This window comes from Fusarium venenatum, assembly GCF_020744135.1.
Source record: "Fusarium venenatum strain MPI-CAGE-CH-0201 chromosome Unknown EDB82scaffold_2, whole genome shotgun sequence".
NCBI classification, from domain to species: Eukaryota; Fungi; Ascomycota; class Sordariomycetes; order Hypocreales; family Nectriaceae; genus Fusarium; species Fusarium venenatum.
Genome location: NW_027072130.1, coordinates 2,863,092 through 2,882,586, shown reverse-complemented (window position 1 = coordinate 2,882,586; position 19,495 = coordinate 2,863,092). Strand labels below are relative to the sequence as shown.

General features: G+C 48.4%; 8 protein-coding genes across 8 annotated transcripts; 4 read left to right on the top strand and 4 right to left on the bottom strand.

Annotated features, from left to right (window-relative positions):
- Positions 1-21: 21 nt before the first annotated feature.
- Positions 22-1,421, bottom strand: EDB82DRAFT_554477 (uncharacterized protein; the record flags this gene model as incomplete). The annotated part of the gene is made up of 2 exons (XM_065609632.1): positions 22-847; positions 1,347-1,421. The coding sequence occupies 2 exons, from the start codon at positions 1,419-1,421 to the stop codon at positions 200-202; spliced, it is 723 nt and encodes a 240-aa protein (XP_065464621.1). The 3' UTR covers positions 22-199.
- A 1,888-nt stretch (positions 1,422-3,309) lies between these two features.
- EDB82DRAFT_523618 (uncharacterized protein) lies at positions 3,310-7,428 on the top strand (the record flags this gene model as incomplete). Its single annotated transcript, XM_025733847.2, has 1 exon — positions 3,310-7,428. One exon carries the CDS (start codon positions 3,310-3,312, stop codon positions 7,426-7,428), a length of 4,119 nt encoding a protein of 1,372 aa, XP_025584712.2.
- A 783-nt stretch (positions 7,429-8,211) lies between these two features.
- Positions 8,212-9,427, top strand: EDB82DRAFT_496730 (Alpha/Beta hydrolase protein). The gene is made up of 5 exons (XM_025733846.2): positions 8,212-8,296; positions 8,394-8,542; positions 8,589-8,760; positions 8,814-8,961; positions 9,013-9,427. The coding sequence occupies exons 2-5, from the start codon at positions 8,425-8,427 to the stop codon at positions 9,340-9,342; spliced, it is 768 nt and encodes a 255-aa protein (XP_025584711.1). The 5' UTR covers positions 8,212-8,296; positions 8,394-8,424; the 3' UTR covers positions 9,343-9,427.
- EDB82DRAFT_496728 (uncharacterized protein) lies at positions 9,415-10,531 on the bottom strand. Its single transcript, XM_025733845.2, has 2 exons — positions 10,294-10,531; positions 9,415-10,239 (listed from the first exon to the last, which is right to left on the bottom strand). Exons 1-2 carry the CDS (start codon positions 10,390-10,392, stop codon positions 9,460-9,462), a joined length of 879 nt encoding a protein of 292 aa, XP_025584710.1. The 5' UTR covers positions 10,393-10,531; the 3' UTR covers positions 9,415-9,459.
- Positions 10,532-11,248: 717 nt separating this feature from the next.
- EDB82DRAFT_574225 (signal peptide peptidase-domain-containing protein) lies at positions 11,249-13,678 on the bottom strand. The gene is made up of 2 exons (XM_025733844.2): positions 12,506-13,678; positions 11,249-12,453 (listed from the first exon to the last, which is right to left on the bottom strand). Exons 1-2 carry the CDS (start codon positions 13,426-13,428, stop codon positions 11,673-11,675), a joined length of 1,704 nt encoding a protein of 567 aa, XP_025584709.2. The 5' UTR covers positions 13,429-13,678; the 3' UTR covers positions 11,249-11,672.
- Positions 13,679-13,765: 87 nt separating this feature from the next.
- EDB82DRAFT_496725 (peptidyl-prolyl cis-trans isomerase-like 1) lies at positions 13,766-14,586 on the top strand. The gene is made up of 2 exons (XM_025733842.2): positions 13,766-13,922; positions 13,977-14,586. The coding sequence occupies exons 1-2, from the start codon at positions 13,890-13,892 to the stop codon at positions 14,430-14,432; spliced, it is 489 nt and encodes a 162-aa protein (XP_025584708.2). The 5' UTR covers positions 13,766-13,889; the 3' UTR covers positions 14,433-14,586.
- A 305-nt stretch (positions 14,587-14,891) lies between these two features.
- EDB82DRAFT_474312 (uncharacterized protein) lies at positions 14,892-16,225 on the bottom strand (the record flags this gene model as incomplete). Its single annotated transcript, XM_025733841.2, has 2 exons — positions 14,892-15,938; positions 16,157-16,225. 2 exons carry the CDS (start codon positions 16,223-16,225, stop codon positions 14,892-14,894), a joined length of 1,116 nt encoding a protein of 371 aa, XP_025584707.2.
- A 1,658-nt stretch (positions 16,226-17,883) lies between these two features.
- EDB82DRAFT_150123 (uncharacterized protein) lies at positions 17,884-19,479 on the top strand. Its single transcript, XM_025733840.2, has 2 exons — positions 17,884-19,238; positions 19,301-19,479. The coding sequence occupies exon 1, from the start codon at positions 18,101-18,103 to the stop codon at positions 19,166-19,168; it is 1,068 nt and encodes a 355-aa protein (XP_025584706.2). The 5' UTR covers positions 17,884-18,100; the 3' UTR covers positions 19,169-19,238; positions 19,301-19,479.
- The last annotated feature ends 16 nt before the right edge of the window (positions 19,480-19,495 follow it).

Sequence of the window (19,495 nt, the reverse complement as noted above, 5' to 3'; positions counted from 1 at the left end):
AGAAATGTTTCTACTTATTCTTTTGATCGCTACCTGTATCGCTTGCATGTTAAATATCCCAGCCATGGTACCAGAAAGCTATAGACAGCCCGACGAAAGTGTTGCTTAAACCAGATCTCCGCCAACGGCCAAACGGTTCTTAGGTAAAGGAACGGCGACTGCCTTCTGGGCCCTCGGGTGGTCCCAGAGGCCGCGAAAACTATTCTGGACTTGGTGCTGTGGCAGGGATACCGTTCTCCACGAAAAGACTATCGGCAACATAATACAAGTACATGAGCCATGGCCTCATTTCCCAATGTGAATTCTCACCATGGCTGAGACGCAACATGACACAAGCGAAGTTGTAGATAGTGGCAAGGATCCATCTCACTTCTTTGGGCAAGTGTGGGCGGGCTTGTTCGGTGCACGACCAGTTGCGGGCTTCACCGAAAACGAGGTCGCCAGTTTCGATGGGACACAGAGGCTCGCCGAGGTTGAGCAAATTGAAGTTCCGGGAACATGGCTGGTACGCCTCAACGCCATCGAAAGTTATGAATTTAAGAAGAAACATATTGGGTATACTGTGGGGAATGAGAAAACTTCCTAGTTTTTGGTATGTTTCATCATGGCGAGGTACCGCGTATTGTATGTTCTTATCGTCAAAAGCGCCGGGGTTTCGCAGGTCCGAAATGAGAAGAATGCGTTCTTGAGTAGCATTGATCTCGTCAAGGGGTGCTTCAAGATCGTCTTCGGCATGCTGCACTAATTCGTAAATGACGTCGGAGTGTTGCGTAGTAGGGACATCATGCCAATGGGCCCATACAGCATATTTGTGTTTATGAAAGAAGATAACTGCGCACTCCCCACACTAAGGTTGTTCAACAACAGATACAGAGGTGATGATAGAATGGTAACGCCGGTGAACGGGACAGTGATACTATGTTTGCCCTGCAATCAAAGGATATTCATGAGATTGGAGATTGAAGGTCGCCCCTCTGGGCACTCTGGGCGAGGTGAAGCAAATGCACATTGTTGAAAGTTGTGAGCGAAAGAGCCGTGTTTAAACAAGTGTGTAATGCTTATGGAGAAGTGATGAAGTGTGTAAGAAATAGAAGTCACACAGGGCTAAATGTTGGGTCAGATCTATGCATCTAGACCATTCACAAGGAAGTCACGACCCAAGAACCAGGCTCCTGGGTCGAGCAAGCCACACAGAAGCTCAGATTGAAATGGTACCTACCAAATCTAGCATTTCGAATTAAATCTGCCAATGGCTTATGCAATGGTAGCCTCCACCAACACAAGCACCTACAGGAGTACGGCAAACTGTGGTTGAATTTTAGTCAGTCCGTTACAGTGCTACTTACCGACAGCGCGGGAGATGCGCAGCCTCCGAACAGCAACCAAACTCTAAAAGGCAGAAAAACTAGAGAAAGTGGCATTCATATGGCATAACATCTGTCCATCGACAGTTGGTGCCCGTAAGCTAGTAAACTCAATCGTTAGTTTCCATTAGACTGGACTAGATACTCTACCTGCTACCCAACTTGCATGCCAGGGGTGTATCCCGCCCGAGATCTGTCGGCTTCAGACGACTCACCAGGTCCTTCAATTAGCATGTAAAAGGTGTCAGTTGAATATCTAATCGTCTCTTTTCTCTTTTTCTTTTCCCCTCTCTATTCCCCCGCATAACCTTTAGTTTCTACTTTGAAAGTAACCGAAAACTAGCAACAGCCAACGCTTGCTGGCTGTCAAACTACCTTTTGCTTTTGTAGCGCCCAAGGCTAAGCTTTGCCGAGTATCTTGTAGCTTGCATAAGTTTCATGCTGTTATTCGGTGGAAAGTAACCGAATAGGCAAAAAACTAGTGCTTTTCTCCTGTAGCCCGCACCGAATCAAGTATTGTAATTAGCGAGGCGCATTCTATGGCTACCTAGTGAGTAGGTACTAAGGTAATTAGGTGAGACGGCTCATGGTTTCCAAGAGTCGCCATGTTTGATAGACACATAAAGGCTTGGAATTGAAACGTGACAGAGGTGTTTAATTAATAAGAAACCCAGACTTTCCCTTTCTCATGACTGCGTTCCTAATTCGTACGTTTAAAACGTGACATAGGATCTGTGGCAACTATTCGTTTCACCCCAGTGATTGTCAAAATTCGCTCACTTGTCGAAACTTTTCTTCCGAGTCATGGCTTCGCTTTGAAACTTATCTAGGTTGACATAGTGGTACACCACCTTGGGATACGAACATTACCTCAACATTAACAGCTAACTAACATATCGAGGGATGTGCTGTTCTCCTCCTTCCTCTTTCAATAAATGGTATCCGTACTATAGTTACTATAGTCCTGGGTCGCCGGTGCAAATGTTGGCTAGTCACTTCTCCCCAACCCCCAACCTCCGGCTCCAAGTGATCGATTTCTAGTACAAGTTCCCTGCTCTTGCTGTCTTAGCGCGACTAGTCTAGTCTGTAAGGGATTTATTATGTATCTCAGGTGACGCTTCTATGATGGATGGTTGATATCTCGTCACTAAAGTTTTTTTCTTTCTGTCAGCGGTGCAATACTTTCAGAATCTGATACGGAGTCCATCTGACATGCAACGGCAACGAGAAAACATGTATATGATGCGCATAGAGCGGCTTTTTCCATAGGTAGAAAATTATGTCATATCAGCAGGAACCTTCCATAGGTGGTACTGGGCTATCAGAAATTCACCGCTGACACTGAAGCAGGTGCTGTACAGTGGAGCCGATGGCCTTGGTGGAAAAGCCACTAAATCTTGTTATTCATTACTTATTCGCCCACTGACAGCTTCAAGTCAGGCATGAGGAACTCCACTTACGCACATTCATGGATCACTCCCCCCGATCCTAGCCCTGGCACATTCTCTACCTACAGGCCTTTAATGTTAGAAGCAATTCAAGTACAACAAACAAGAAGTTGGCTAAACCCACCGATTACAAGGTGAACAAAACACCATCTTTTACCCAGTTAATTCATTCACATATTATCGATACACGATGGCTTCACCCTCATCCTTGGGCTGAACTGTTCCCACTTACACGTCACCGATCGCGTGCGATTTTGACAGCCCTGATCGTTACACATCTCATAGTCCGTCTCGTCTCGATTCGATTCGTCTCGACCCGACTCGACTCAATTTAACATCTTTACGAGTCCCCTCTAGTTCGTGACTGAAATGACGACGCAAGAGACGAGCACTCCTTCGCCTCGCTCTCCATCTTGACCCCAATCTCAAAACGGTTCAAACAACTCACAGCTCCTTTGCCCATCATTAACAGGGTCTCGGCATAATTGACCTGCCCAATGCCGCCTTCAGCTCTTCACAATCTCGGTCTTGTAGACCTCGTCGCCTCCGACCCTCGACCTACATTCGTCGTTGCCTTGCCCGAGCAAGCGTCCTGCACACACGATTCCTCCGCCAAGATACTCTACCGAAACCCTGCGCTACAAAATTTGCATACTCTCGACCAGTCAATTTCTTTCATTCCTCAAGATGCTTCTCATTCTCCATTCTGGAATTGGGTCACAAGCCCACCACCTGCGCCGGCCTCTGAAGGCGATGCTGCAGGCCCTGCAATGACAAACACGCAACACTCCTTGCCATATCTCGGCGTCTTCTGGACTCGGAGCATTGTGCTAAGCCAATGGGTGGTTATGAGTGGTAATGAAACTCCTCCCTCGTCAGAACCTCCGCGCAAAGTTCGAATAGAAGGAAAACAAGGCGAGGAAACGAGAAAATATCCCCAAAAATCACCATTAGACAATGCCCGATTACCATCCCGAAAAAAATCGGAGAGCAAGACGCCCATGGTCTATCGCGACGAATCAAATCCAGGCCTCATGGTGCCTGTTTCCGACTCTGAGGCAGAGCCGTTCCTTGATGTGGTGCAAAGCGTGGATTGGGAGTCGACATCGCTGGGTCCTATGGCAGACTGGCCGGCTCAGCTGCAATACACATTCAACCAGCTTGTTTCTGATTCGCGACCCGTGGCACTTTACTGGGGGCCCGAATATATCACCATCTACAATGAAGCATTCTCCAAATACTGCGGCGCACGACATCCTGAACTTCTGGGTCAGCCTGCTACCGAAGCTTGGCCTCAGTTGAAGACTCGGCTCGATGAGATGACAGCCTCACCCATGAAAAACTATTCCAACGCCGAAGACGAGTCCAAATTCTTTATACCCCAAGCGGACGGAGCTTTTGAAGAGACATATGCCAAGTCTTCTATGGTTCCTATTGTGTACGAACAGAACTGTCTCGGTATTCAACATTCGCTGCTCGAGATGACTTCGAAACGACTATGGGAACGAAGAATGAAGATGCTTCTCGATCTTGGCGAGGCTCTAGTATCTACAAAAGACGCCAAGTCCTACTGGTCCAGGATGATTGAAGAGTTGGAACGATGGAACCCGGCGTACGACGTTCCCTTAGCCTTCATATATTCAGTAGAGGAGAGCGACGTCGACTCCACATCATCGAAATACGATTGTTCGAAGACTTGCCGACTTGAGGGTTCTCTTGGTGTACCACTAGGGCATGCGATTGCACCTTCGGTTCTCAAGCTCAAAGATACAGATGATGGCATGGCATCCATCTTACGACGGTCATTGGATGAGCGGCAACCGGTACTTTTACAGACTAAAGATGGCACATTGCCAAAGGATTTGCTTCGCGGATTAGAATGGCGCGGCTTCGGTGATCCTTGCCAAGCGGCCGTTGTCTTACCTGTTCGACCTACAAAGGAAGAGCATGTAATGGGTGTTCTGTTTCTGGGCTTAAATCCTCGACGCCCATACGACAACGACTATCGACAATTCATTTTACTACTAAACCAAAAGCTCACGAGTTCTTTAGCTTCAGCAGTTCTTCTGGAAGAAGAGGCACGCCGGCGGCGCAATATTACTGAGCAGGCCGCCTATGACAATGCCATGCTTACACAACGGCTGGAATACCAGACCAAACAAGCCGAGAGATCAACGAAAACGTTCACTGCGGTGGCAGAGTTTATCCCTGTAGGGATGTGCTTTGTCGATAACCAGGGTAACATCACGTTTGCCAACGACGCTTGGCATCGCATTACTGGATATCCTAAAGGCCCGATCGCACAGGGCGCGTTGCTCGAATCAGTTCTCGAAGAGGACAAGGAGAAAGTTATGCAAGCATACAAAGATGTCCAAAAGCTCGACACAGTCACTTTTGAGTACCGTATAGCACGGACCGAGAACACGACAGAACCGCCAAGTTTCAGATCCTCTGCCGGACCTTTACCTGTAATGGACGAAGGAGTCTCGCGCCATATTTTAGCTTCTACTAAAGCCGAACGAGCACCAGACGGCAGCGTCATCCGAATCCTCACTTGCCTGACTGATGTGACAGTGCAAAAGGATACTGCCGAGGAAGCCGTAAGACGAGCGCAAGAAGCAGAGAACCTCAAGCGGCTTGCCGAATTTGCTACGGTTGGAATGTACGATGTCAGCATGGATGGGAGACTTCTTAGTGCAAACAACCTTTTCTGGGAACTGACGGCATTGGAGAAAGTTGACCTCACCAAAGTAGACGTGCGCCCCTGGCCAGAATGTGTTGTCGAGGAGGACCTTTATATTCTTCAGGAAAGCCTCGACAAACTGGTAGAGTCCGGGCGTACTGAAACGGCCGAATTCCGCCTCCGCAATGGCTGGGTCAGCGAAGATGGTAATGGCAATTCGTCTGTCGCTCCCAGATGGGTTCTTGCTACTTTCATGCCAGTCAAGAGTTCAGACGGAGTGATCCAGTCTTTCACAGGCTGTTTGAGCGATGTTTCGGTACAGAAATGGCAACTGGAACAAGAGAAACTCCGCAAAGAAGAGGCTATCGAATCCAAACGACAGCAGGAGAACTTTATTGACATGACCTCGCACGAGATGCGGAACCCACTGAGCGCTATACTTCACTGCACTGACGCCATTATCGCCTCCCTTGCGAGAGTACAGGACATTAGTGACAACTCTGCTCCTCTCACGCCAACACGGAACGGTACCAGCGGCGAAGGAAGAAGGATAGGGGAACGATCGGTCGAAGAAAGAAAGCTTCTGGAAGACAGCATTGAGAATGCAGAGACTATTGTGACATGCGCTCAACACCAGAAACGCATTGTCGATGATATCCTTACCATGTCCAAACTCGACTCAAAATTACTTGCCGTTACTCCTTGCACAGTAGACCCGATCCAAATTGTCAATGGGGCGCTCAAGATGTTCGAGGTGGAGGCTCGCCGTGTCGATATTGAGCTGACTTCATATGTCGATAAGTCGTACAAGGATCTCGCTTACGACTATCTCGATCTTGACCCAAGCAGGGTCCAGCAAGTCCTCATCAATCTTCTTACGAATGCCTTGAAGTTTACTAAATCCGGTACTACGCGCAACGTCACCCTCGGCGTTAAAGGATCATTGACACCGCCAGGAGAAGACATGACCGCTGTTCAATTTATTCCTCGATTCTGTGATGTGTCGGAAGAATACGACCAGCCAGCACTCAAAGAACGGACTAAGGCTGTGTATCTATTGTTCGAAGTCAAGGACACCGGCCAAGGGTTAACGGCAGAAGAGATGGGCAGCCTATTCAACAAATTTGTCCAAGCCAGCGCCAAGACGCATACTAAATACGGAGGCTCTGGCCTTGGGTTGTTCATCTCGCGCCGGTTGACGGAGCTTCAAAACGGAGCGATTGGTGTTTTGAGTCAACCTGGCGTGGGTTCGACTTTTGCATTCTACATTGAGGCATATGTTCCGAGCGAAGCCTCCAGGAACGAAGCACTGGCTGCTGCCGCTGCGGCCAGGCTAATCACGGGTGGCAGTGATGCCGACTCGGCTGATGGCAAGCAAAACTGCCGCGACATTCGCCTACAAAAACATCAGAATCCGGGAGGAAACGTTCGACTAGATGGGATCCTTGTTGTCGAAGACAATCTCATCAATCAGCAGATCACAAGACGGGGATTGACAGATCGGGGCTTCATGGCCGATGTCGCGAATCATGGAGTCGAAGCTCTCGAGATACTGAGAAGGCGCCAGAGTACTGTTCCAGGACTTGGTCTCAATGGGGTCCCTGGTCGTTCAGGGAGGAGCCATACACATTCGCTGCCCATTGCCATTAATCTTGTGTTGATGGATATCGAGATGCCTGTTCAGGACGGCTTGACGTGCACACGAATAATTCGTGAATTAGAAGCGGAGGGAGAGATATTTTGTGCATCAGGCGGCCGGATGCCAATCATCGCAGTCACAGCCAACGCCCGGCCCGAGCAAGTTATGGAAGCCAAACAAGCTGGGTGTGATGATGTGATGGTAAAACCATACAGGATCCCGGAGCTCATTGAAAAGATGCAGGTGGTTGTGCGACGAATAGGAGGGCTCAGCCCAAACTCCCCAGTAAGGTGACGAATATCATATAGAAGGACTGGAAAACAGCAACGGTCCTGGTTAAGGCGAAGATGAGCTGGCTGGCTGATGTTGGCATGGACCAAGGAATATAGACAGATGGCAGATGGATATCCGAGCATGATGCAGTCCATCCCAGACTGTCTGGGGCAGAGCCATAAAAGCAATGGTCTTTGTCAATGTATAGAGGTTAACTAAACAAAAACACGCGGCATAAGGAAGGAGTCTTGGCTCTTGCTTGCATAGGGTTACGGAACGGAGTTTCGGACCGGTCTCGATATTTGAGGTCACAATAGGATAGCGTTAACGGCTGGCCATGTGAAGCGATGGGCTTTCAATGGCCTCTTAGGATAGAACAAAGGAAATAAATAATCATATTCAAAGCTTGATTACCCTGATCAATGATTTGTTCTTGAGTTTGTTTACCTCTGAGCTTTGGATCATCCCCACTGGGCTGACTGTAGCCGTAGACTGTAGCTAGACAAGACTAGTCTAGAGAGAGTTATGAATGACATGACGGGTACGGGACTGACTGTAAATGAATGGCCGAGTCTTGGTAGAGTCGGGACTGATGGTATGAAAAAAAGACATTGTCTCACTGACATAGACGTAGTATCTACCTACCTAGGTAGGTAATAGAGACCTTATATGCAAACTGGGTAAAATCAGTCTTTATGGAGAACCTGAACACGGCAGTCATACTTTACTGATGAATCGTGACATCATTGGTTCTTTCCCCGGTCTCACGCTACTGCCCCTCCTCCCCGCAGTCTTGAAAGCTCGCGCCCTCCATTTAATTCCATCAACCTCGCCAGTAAAATAATTAACGATTCTGTTTCTGTTTCTGCGCATTTCCAGAATTAAGCATGTAAGTTGTAGCATGGTATTCCCTTCCAATTGACGCAGATTTCTCATCATCTCTTCCCCATTTGAAACAGAAATATTGCTAACACATAGCTCATCAGCAACTGCGTGATCAATACCAAATCGCCCATCATGTCGACTATGCCCGCGTCCCACGGCCACAGCGAGGCCTGCTGTAACATTCCACCTGTTGTCACCAAGGGATACGAGGCCAAGGGAACCTACAAGGAGATTGGAGGCTACAAGACTTGTACGAGACCGGCATGTATCACAAAAAGCACCACTAACACGAGCAGATGTTACCGGTCCTGTTGATGCGAAAAAGGCCATCGTCGTGATCTACGACATCTTTGGTTACTTCGAACAAACTCTTCAGGGGGCTGATATCCTCGCTTTCAGTGACGCTCATCAGAAGTACAAGGTCTTTATCCCTGACTGGTTCAAGGGCAGCCCATGCCCCATTGAGATGTGAGAGCAAAGATTGCAATGCTTGTAGAACCAGGCTAATACCAAAATTTTAGTTACCCACCAGACAACGACGATAAGAAGAAGCAGCTTGGCGAGTTCTTTGAGACCTACCCTCCTCCCAAGGTTGCTGGTCAGGTTCCCGACTACGTCAAGGCCGTCAAGGAGCAGGATTCTTCCATTGAGAAGTTCGGTATCCTTGGTGTAAGTAACTTTGTTAAGACGAGATTATATGACTGACATGAATCTGAACAGTACTGCTGGGGTGGCAAAGTCGTTGCTCTCAGTGTCAAGGTTGACTCCAATCCCTTCTCCATTGCTGCCCAAATTCACCCTGCCATGGTCGATGCCTCTGACGCTGAGGGTCTCTCGGTCCCTACCATGCTGCTCGCCTCCAAGGAAGAGCCGGAAGAAGAGGTCAAGAAGTTTGAGGACAACCTCAAGGTGGCCAAGCACGTTGAGACCTTCAAGGATCAGATCCATGGCTGGATGGCCGCTCGTGCCGATCTTAGTGACTCCCGTGTTAAAGAGGAGTACGAACGGGGTTACAAGACCGTTGTTGAATTCTTTGGTAAGAACTTCTAAACGTCAAGGGATGCAACGTATTTAAGTGCCATGAGATATGACCAATGGAAATACCAAATAATCTTTTACAACAATTGCTGATGTACTCATTTATCATTATTGCTACACTCGTGAAGATTATGAACTGGCCAAATTCTCCCCAAATTCTAATACTTCCTCTAGGTCGAGAGTTTGAAAGTCTTTCAACTCGACAGTCTCTCCGTTGAGCCCATGCCTCACGGCAGTCGATATCATGTATTCCCCTAAAAACGACATGAGTTTCAGGTCCACTCCGTCAACCCTCTTCCCTTTAAGCCAAACCTCCTGGACTTTTCGCATATTTTCAGGCGGGGCAAAGTCTCGCATCTCAATGTCTTTTAACCAACTCGCTAGAAGGGCATCTCCTGTCATCTTGACGTAGGCTTCCCTCAAACACCAAAGCGCGTAGAAGTAGCGCAATGCGCGATCCCGCTCGGGTATGGGTGTTCCGGGCTTCATGTGCTTCAGTGCTGCAACTTCTTCAGGACCAAAGACATCGGCATGCATATCGACGAAACTCGGCCACCCCTCGTCTGCTAGGTTACGTAGATCGCGATCCCTACGTTCCGATGGACAAACAACATCCACCCCTACAGCAAGTCCCTCGGGAGGGTTGTGGACGGCTAGGAGAACTGCGAGACCAGCCTGATGCGAGATGTTGAAGATGAGTGGCTCATCGCCGCATGGCGAGATAAACACGGGTTTGGTTCGGGCGTCTCGAGTAGTCTTGGCTCCAGACCAGGGGACCTGGCAGAAGCGAGATATAACATAGCGCTTAAGAAGTGCAGAAGCGAGAGCAAGCTTGGCGTCGCGAACGTGGTAATATCTCAGAACGGAGGCTTGTTCCTCGACAGTGAGAAGAAAAAGAGCACGCGAAGCCTGAGGGGAAAATATGAGTATCAGGTTCGAGGCTGAGAATGAAGAAGCACTTACACTGGTGGTAAGATCTTTAGTCTTGAGGGCTGATGGCCACAGAGGACGAGTGTCGATAACCCACTGGATGACTGTGGGTGAAGACTGGGTCTGACTCATTCTTGATACAATTATTACTTGACTAAATATGAGCCGCGTCACATTAGCTGGGAAGAATGATCGTTTGAAGTTATGCCTGAGAGTTGACACGAAGTTTGTGAAGTCATCGAGTGGGTGAAGGGAAAAACATGAGACAAAGTGAGACTCGGAAGCCGAACAAGACGAAACCCGGGATGTCGGAGGTGGGGTCTTTTGAACGGCCCGACCGAAACACGGGCCGGAGGGTAAACGGGAATTATAGGAATCAAGGTCAAGTATAAAGATACCAACAAGATGTCATCTTTGCAGAATTTTGAACTTTTAGAGTAGTTTCTTTCTTTTTATTTACTTTAGAGGACCACTTTTGCAGTCGAGTCTGGGACGAGATTCCTGCTACTTCTATTCTCCTCGACAAAACCACCACATTGTAAGCTTGTTTAAATCTGTACAGCTTACCATGTCCAAGAGGACTTCTATTCACTTTACTTCAATTATTCTTCGACTTCAACTTCTACCTTTACTTTACTCAATCTTCTTTGCTTTGTTCTGCTTACGCCTGAGTTGTTTTCGCTCTGGGCATAGCAACGACACCTTCTATCTTATGGCTCAAGCCAAGCGAGATATATTGCCAATTGAAGGGCCATCCTGCGCCAAATCACCACCCATGTTGTTTAATCCAACAATCCAATACGCACAAAACAACACTGGTAGACAAGTCAACGCCAAAGGCACCCCCTTCACGTGCAACAATCTCGATTTTTACTATTCACCCGCCCATCTTAACGCCGACTGTTGGGCACAACACACAACCCAAATGAAACCCAGATCGGAGCAGAGCCCTTTTCCCCTCTACAACTCTACTGGGTCGATGGGCCGACCCCTGCTGAGAGTCTGAACCTTTACGTGGTGCAGGGGATTAACGGAGCGTTGGTGGTGGCCAATGTTCCCAACTAATACAGACTCGAGGAGAGTTCTTTTTCTCACTCTTCTTCATCTCTTTTTTGGTCTTCCTACGAAGAATGAGAATCAGACGAAGATGTGGATATGGATATGAATACAGTGACACTTGAGATAATGATTAATATTTCCAGTTGTGAAGCAGTCCAGATTTAATATTAATGTTAATGATAATGCCAAACAAAACCGTACTTGCGACTCGATCGTGAAATCTATCCTGGCTGGCATGCAGCATTAAACTGATGTATTTTGTTCTATTGCGCCAAGTGATGTCTATTTTTCTCTTCTTTTGCTCATTGTCCTTTTGTTCAAACCTCATTGCTGATAATCTCTTTTCCAAGAGTCTACTCCGGATTGCTCTCTTCTTCGGCGTCAACTGAGAGCATAAAGACACGGTGCTGTTCCTTTCCATCACCCTTCTTCTCTTCCTTTTTCTTCTCATCTTCTTTCTCCTTCTTGTCGTCCTTGGTAAGATCGACAACGCCATTCTCGAGTTTGCCGATTGTCTTGACAGCGTTGCCATGGCCATCCAGGTCAACAACCACGTCAATAACATCAAGACTTCCGTCCTCAGTGTACTTCCACATGTGCTTGATTTCACCACGGGCCAAGCCCGTCAACCACAGCGAACCCAGAACGCCAGGAACGAGGTACAAGAGTGCAGGCTGGCCGCGTTTGAATACCAAAAGCATGGCCAAGGTAACGCACATTCCAAGGAGATACCCAGTGACAGAAGCGTAGAAATAGGTCTTGCGAAAACGTGTAGCTGCCAGGTCTTGGGGCACCTGTTTAGACTCAGAGATGAATAAAGCTCCACGAGTCCAAAAGTTGTCTCCCCAGTTGCCTTTCACGTTGACGTACTTGGCCTTGACCTCCTTGTGCTTGGTCTTGCTTTTCGTGACAAGAGCTCCTGAGGATGGGTCCTTTTCGATAAGCTTCAAGTCGGTGCTTTCGTACTTTATCTTGCCCTCGTAATGAAGCCAGAGGTCAAATCGGAGGGCCAAAGCCATCACCATACCTGGAATAACGATGTCACCGAGGCCAAGGATACTCTTGCGCTCCGCAGCCTGGAAAGTGAGCTTGATGGGTACGTCCAGTTTGGTTGCGACGGTGACCATATATGGGCTAGGAACCGTTAGTAACATGCTTAATATGAGAGGTCAGACAGCCAACTCACGTATAAAAGACCATTATGATATCGTAGAAGAACAGACCCACAAGGATCAGAGTGCTGGTCAAAAAGTCCGTTGGGGAGATCAGAAGCAGTGAGCCATAGCACATGGCGTAGCCGAGTGTGTTGGCCAACAAAGGCGATGTAGTTGAAGAGTAGATGAGCGCCGTAGCCAAGGCCATGACCAAGGATACTACATGAGCAAGCTTGATTCTGCCTTGTTCTTTGCCCATGCCATGGATGAAGAGCTTGACAGCCCAATGTCGAGTGAGAAGACCGCGCAACCCCCATCCTGACTTGCGAATCTTCTCTGAAAACGCCAAGCAGGCAAAGATTCCAGGGAAGGGGTTGTCTGTTGTCGAAACATCTGCCGTCGGGTTACCTGCATCATCACAGACTTGGGCAAATCTGTTCTTCTGGTTCACTGCCCTCAAACGCCCATCTCGTCCCCGCCAGTATCGTGGGAACACCAGGCTTGTAACCACTTCGATCCCATGAGAATAGATAGACACCAAGCTGGCAATAGACATGGTAGACATGTACCATCTTAGAATCTTGTTGAGAATGTCGGGGTCCTGGAGCCACTGGATCAGGTAGTACAAGCCAACGAGGACAACACCAGCCATGAGCGGGAAAATGATGGCATCTGATGGCTCCAATCCCTGAGCAAAACGCTCCTCGTCTTCATCTTCATCACCTGCCTTCTTCTTCTTCGCAGGTGCTGCAGAGGGAGGTCGGCGAAGAGCAGCGTGAGCACCGAGATAGATGATGCCGACGGCGCTGAGTACAAGTCTAAGCTCAAGCATAAGAAAGCTTTGATCTTGAAGGTACGAGAAAGCTGATAGCCAACTCTCTTCTGTTCCTGTGGTAGAGTTCAAGGTATCGAAAGAGCCCTCGAGCGTGGCCGTATCTGTAGCGTTTTCAGCCATTTTTGGGGCTTGGCTTAATTGTATTGGTGATGTTGTAGGAGAGCAACGTGTTCTGAGTCTGTACAAGTTGTAGGTATCCGCAGACTATAACATTTCAGCGATAACAAACGCAATATTGAATAGCTTTATGAAGTGTTGTTTGGCTCTGAAATATTTTTACGGTGATATAAACAGAAAGGATTGACTGCCTTGAAAGAGAAATAACGAGATTATCTCGATGCAGTGTTCATTTTATTGAATGACGTTAACTGAAAGAACTGATATGCAATAAACCTGAGGCTGAGATGCGCTACTAATTAGGGATTGGTCCCCTGCAAACATCTGTTTTCAGCGGCCAATCGTTAGGTCAGAGCCACTAAAGCCACCAGGAACAATGTTAGAAAATGCGACAGCCTTATCCTCATACTCCATCATAAAATATTCCATCCTTTCACCTCTCTTTCATACAGCAGCAAGCAATTATGACAACAAATATAGTGCTAGAAACCACAATGGTACATCTCTTAAACCCTCCGATTATAGAAGCGTTACTAACTAACTAACTGCAGGGTTCGCTCATTCTTGAGCTGTACACCTCGCACGCCCCAAAGACCTGCAACAATTTCACCACCCTCGTCCGTCGCGGCTACTATGACAACACCATCTTCCACCGCATCATCCCCAACTTCATGGTTCAGGGCGGCGATCCTACGGGGACCGGCCGCGGAGGAAGCTCCATCTTTGGCGAGAAATTCGAGGACGAGATCGATCCGGGTCTGAAGCACACGGGCGCCGGCATCTTGAGCATGGCCAACGCGGGCCCAAACACGAATGGGTCGCAGTTCTTTGTCACGCTTGCGCCTACGCCTTGGCTCGATGGCAAACACACCATCTTTGGCAGGGTTAAGTCTGGAATGGGTACCATTAAGAGGATGGGTCTGGTCAAGACTGGTCCTGAAGACAGACCAGTTGAGGAAGTCAAGATTGTCAAGGCGCGTTTTGTGGAAGAGGAGGAGCAGATCTAGTTGAAAAGCGAAGAGGAGTCAGGGATTAGATAAATTCTTTGCATAGGTACATGGCGTTCAGGAGCACTGACAATATATCTTACATGTCACACGAGCACATATCACATTCAAGATTACACACATATTCTGAAAGTATCAATTGTTATACTTGGTACGCCAATAACGCCCCGGTCCCTTTTCCGTGGATGCTGTAAATATCCGGTCCCGGTCATCCTAGCCAACCAGCCCGCCGTGTCAATGCAATGTTGATGAGAATAATACAAGTGAAAAAAAAGGGCCACGATAAGTAAGTGCCTTCTTGGTCGCGTAACGTATTGCCTGCCTCTATGTATCCAACCATAAATGTATGCTGATCGGTGTGGTCATTAGAGCTTTGGAAATACAGCTTTTATGTGACGCCATTGTAGCCATGATACACCTGACAAGATGCGATTAAGCCCAAACCCGTTGAGCAAAGGCTTACTGGGGTGGAGATGAAAGAGTGTCGGACGATTCTGACTCCCCTGTAGCTTCCCTGATGAGATTGGATTTTGGCTTGGGTGAGCCCAGCTGAGGTTTATTCATCTTGAGCTTCTTGACAGGACTGATTCCCTTAGACACGGCCTTTTTAGGGGCCACTTCAACCGAGTCGCCATTAGTGTAGTCGGCTTTTTGCTCTTGACTTAATGACGAAAGGCCCTTGGGTTTGTCTTTCTTAAAGCTCGGCTTTGTCTTCAAAATTACCTTTTTCGTGACCGAGGACGTAGGCTTGATCTTTTTCTTCTTGTGGCTATTCTCGGAATCCTCATCATCATCGCTGGCGTCGCGCTTCTTTGGGCTGGTGGCGCGAGAACCCGGTGCGGGAGTCGCCTTTTGCGATGATGGAGGCGTAGGGTCGTTCTGCGATCCGCCGTTGCTCAACTTCTGCGCCGCGGCTCTACTGGCATTGCGCCCACTATTGCCAATGCACGAGCCCATGTGGTTATTGAGTCGAGTAACGAGAATACAACGCTTGCACTTGCTGCAAGTGGCGGAGGGGAAGGAGAGCACGTTGGGCGGTCGCTGTTCGGGCGTGGGAGAGTCGGTGTTGTTCTTCTCCATGTCCTTCTTCTTCTTGCCTCGGCCAGGGCCCGGACCAACCCAACTCTGCCCATAGATGTCGCATCCAGGCTTGTCGATATAGGGATGTTTTTTGCAATAGATTATGCTGGGATCGGGCTTCTTGGCGCCTTTTCCGTCAGTGGGATAGAGGAGTCGAGGCAAATGGCATCGGGGGCAGAGGATCTCGGCGGTGGTCTTGAGTGGATTGCCCTTGAGTAACACTTTTCCGTCCTCATAGATGGCAGCGTCCGTCTCTATCCGCACATCAGGTTTACTATCGAGTGTGTTGGCATCGGACGCGTCGGAAGCCAGTTTCTCGATTCGAATCGCAGCGGTAGTAGCTCTGGCAGTCTTCTCTTCGCGATGCGTCTTCATCAAGAGATCGCTCAGAACGTTGTAAAGCACATCGTCTAATACAGCATGTGCCTATGCAGCGTCAATTAGCGATTAGTTGGGAGATAAAATTGTTGATGGGTGGTGAGCGAGAAGCTTGATGCGAGGTCGCTGCGATAGGGGGCGCAGAGAGATGAGGCATCATCGCGGAGGACATGATGGCGCTCGCGAGCGACGTTGTGGTGAGGATCGCATTGCATCGCAGGGAAGTTGCTAAGCAAGCAAAGAGGCGACGAGAGTAAATAACTTACCAGCTTATCCATAGGCGAAGCATCGTCACCAGCGCTTATGACGCCTGCCCTGCCTGTACCAGCATTCATGATGTCGCCGGGTGTCCTGAATCCGAGCCAGGGCCGACGATTTTTTTGTACAGTAAAGCAAAGCGGAGGGTGTGTAACTGAAATCGTGTGATGAATGATGCCGAGGAGCAAAACGGCAGCTACCGCACCGTACTGGACTGAACTGAACTGTACCGAACCGGGCGGAGGGGGGTGTGCACGGAATGGAATTACAGGCCAGCCCGGGGTACAGTAGTACTGTGGACTAGGTAGACTAGACTGCTGTGCAGCGCTGTTCCTGCGAGAAGGAAATAGCTCGAGTGAAGATAGACTCTGAAAGATAAGTGCGAGAATTAGTTGTAAGAGAGGAGATAGCCCCCAAGTATGAGTGAGAATGACGAGTGATACTCTGTTTGGTTGGGGTAAAACGATGAAAATCGCAGGAGGGAAAAAAGCCAACAATGGGGGAGGAGTGAGATGAGCAATGAGCTATGAGCAATTGAAGTTCTCTATTCTCCAGTCTCTCCGTCTGTAAGGAGGTGGGTAGCAGTTATTGGCAGTACTGGCACTTAATGCAGTGCAATGCAGCGCAGCGTTTGCGTTTGGGTGGGCGAAGAAAAGAAGGTTGGGTTGGGTTGAGCGAGTAACCATGGACGAGACCCGCCTAATACTACCCAGGTAAGTGGGAGGTAAGAATTGAGGCTAATCAAGACAAGAGCGACAGACTTTGAAGTGAATTCGCGCAGCGACAAGTGGTGAACCCTAGGTTAATATTATAAGTATCAACAAGGGGGAAATTTGAAGTCTGTTTAGAAGTAAAAGTAGTTAGGAGAATAAGAAGAAAAAAACTCTAGAGCCTCAAGCGTGTGCCGGTGCACACCAGCACTTACAGCAACTAGCGCCAGCCACTGAATTAAGCAAAGAGAAAGGGATTTCCTTTGAGAGTTTCGGAAAAGGATTCTTAACAGTCAGATCAGGGGCGTGACTGGCACATGTACGGTATTCTGCCACGGGATAATAGGAACATGTCAAAGTTGTCATTCCTGGCGTATAAAAGTAGTCGTACTTCACTTGAGTTCAATCCATGTGGTTGACAACCTCAACTCAACTCACACTTTACAGCCATGAACACGATCGACAAACCTTGCAACATCGATTCAACAGTAACATTATGGTTCGGATTGCATGGGAAAGGACTCTAAGTCTATCCCCAAAGATAGCACCAAAGCAGGAGTCAGAACATGAGATTTATGATAGATGTAACTGATCCTCAAGATGATTGTTTTATGCCTTTATTCGAATGATCCTCCTAAACCCACCACCTCAGCACTTGAATCCCTCCTAAATTCCTGTGTCTAACACACTCGTTTAGGTATCCATACAGTCGGATCTGACATTTCACAAAGCCCCTTAGAAAAAGTCCACATGTCAAATCGACTTTCAGGGGGCGGGTACCTTGAAAATGCTTCTACTGCAGCTTAGATGGACCTTGGTTCCCTCTCTACGAATGAAGATCGATTTCAATCTAGATCTTTCACGTGGGATTGGCTTCTTCCCATCATCTTGGTTGGCATTTATTGGATGATCCATGCTAGTGTCCCCTACTTACGTACCTGGGCATTAGAGCCTCCCTTTCCAATTTCGACTAGATTTCTTTTTCAACCCTTTGAATACATCTCTACGAAACTATAATCCCATTCTGTTCCTGATCAACCTACTCTTTACGGTTTACTTAATTCGGGCGGATCGTTGTCTCGCTTACCCCAGCCTTTCGCTTTCCTTACCGCAAATCTCTCTAACTTAAATTATTCGATTCTATATCCTTCCTCCCTTCCTTCGACAACCTACCGAGTCCGTTTATATACAAACATACCTACCTCTCCAAGACACGCACACATATATACATACATCGCAGTCATGTCGCTCCCGTCTACCAAACCCGCTCAAACTTCTATCCGATCCTTCTTCTCGTCAAAGGTGCCTAACTATGCGCCTCCTCCTTCTCAAACGGCCGCCAAAGTTCCTCCTCCTCCTCCTCCTCCTCCTCCCCCTCCGCCAGCAGCTACTACCACCCCACTAACCACGAACTCGACCTCAACCTCTGGGTTCGAAATTCCACCTCTACCGACCTCCCTTCCTCGAGAAGCGATAATCCGACCCGTCACGGGCGACGACGTCAACGCTTTACGTCGCATCAACGCCCTCCTACTGCCCGTCAGCTACCCTGACAACTTCTACCAGCGTGCCGTAGATCCCTCTGCCTCTGGTCGCTTCTCTCGAGTCATTACATGGGCCCATGACGGTGCTGAGGCCAAGGTTATCGGTGGTGTTGTCTGTCGAGTCGAGCCGCTTCTCGATCCCAACACTCCAGGCGATGTTCCTCACAACCTCTACATCCAGTCATTATGTCTCCTTTCACCATACCGATCGCTCGGGCTCGTGAACGCCGCTGTGGATAACATCGTTGCCACTGCTGTTTCGGACCCCAATTTAAATGTGACGGCTGTCACGGCTCATGTCTGGACCGAGAATGAGGAAGGAATGAAGTGGTACGAAGGCAGAGGCTTCAAGCGCGAAAACCAACCCATCCAAGGTTACTATCTCAAGCTGCGCCCGAATTCCGCGTGGCTAGTCAGCCGTCCCACAGGTGCTTCTGTTCGAAACTTGATTCCTACTTCCTCCTTAGCATCCTCAAGCTCTGTCGCTGCCAGCGCAACTGCTGCTGTTGCCAATCGGGAACCAGCCGCCGGCCCTCCCAAGAATGGCGCCTCGCGACCACCGATGTCAGCTTCTGCACGATCCTACCAGAACCAAGGACCAGAGAGGGAATGGAACGATCTGCCTGATGATATGGCAAGCAGTCGACTCGCGCCACCGCCCCGCGGAGCTTCAGGGGGTACTGGTTCTGGTACAAGCTCTAGGAGTAGTTCTGCCGCACGAAAGAAGAGGGATCGGTCCTATCCTGCTGCAGCTTTCGGAAGCTAGAGAATAGACTAGGATAATAAGATTGGTATAAACTGTTCTTTGAGAGGACAGGTATGCTTTATGATAGTATATGATTTAATGGTCAGGGTGGAATAAATGTCTTGAAGGAGAAAGAGTCAGGCTTAGACATACTATATAGTAATACAAAAGCAATCATAAAGGCAATAAAAGGTATTGGACATCGTCAAATTATATCGTTAAAAACACTGGTTGCCTCGTGCATATACAGCTTTTAAATGCGAGATGAGCGCAAAGATAAAAAAAATATTGAAGACATAAGACGCCAAAGGTCCCAAAAACGAACATGAACGCATCTCCTCCGATGCT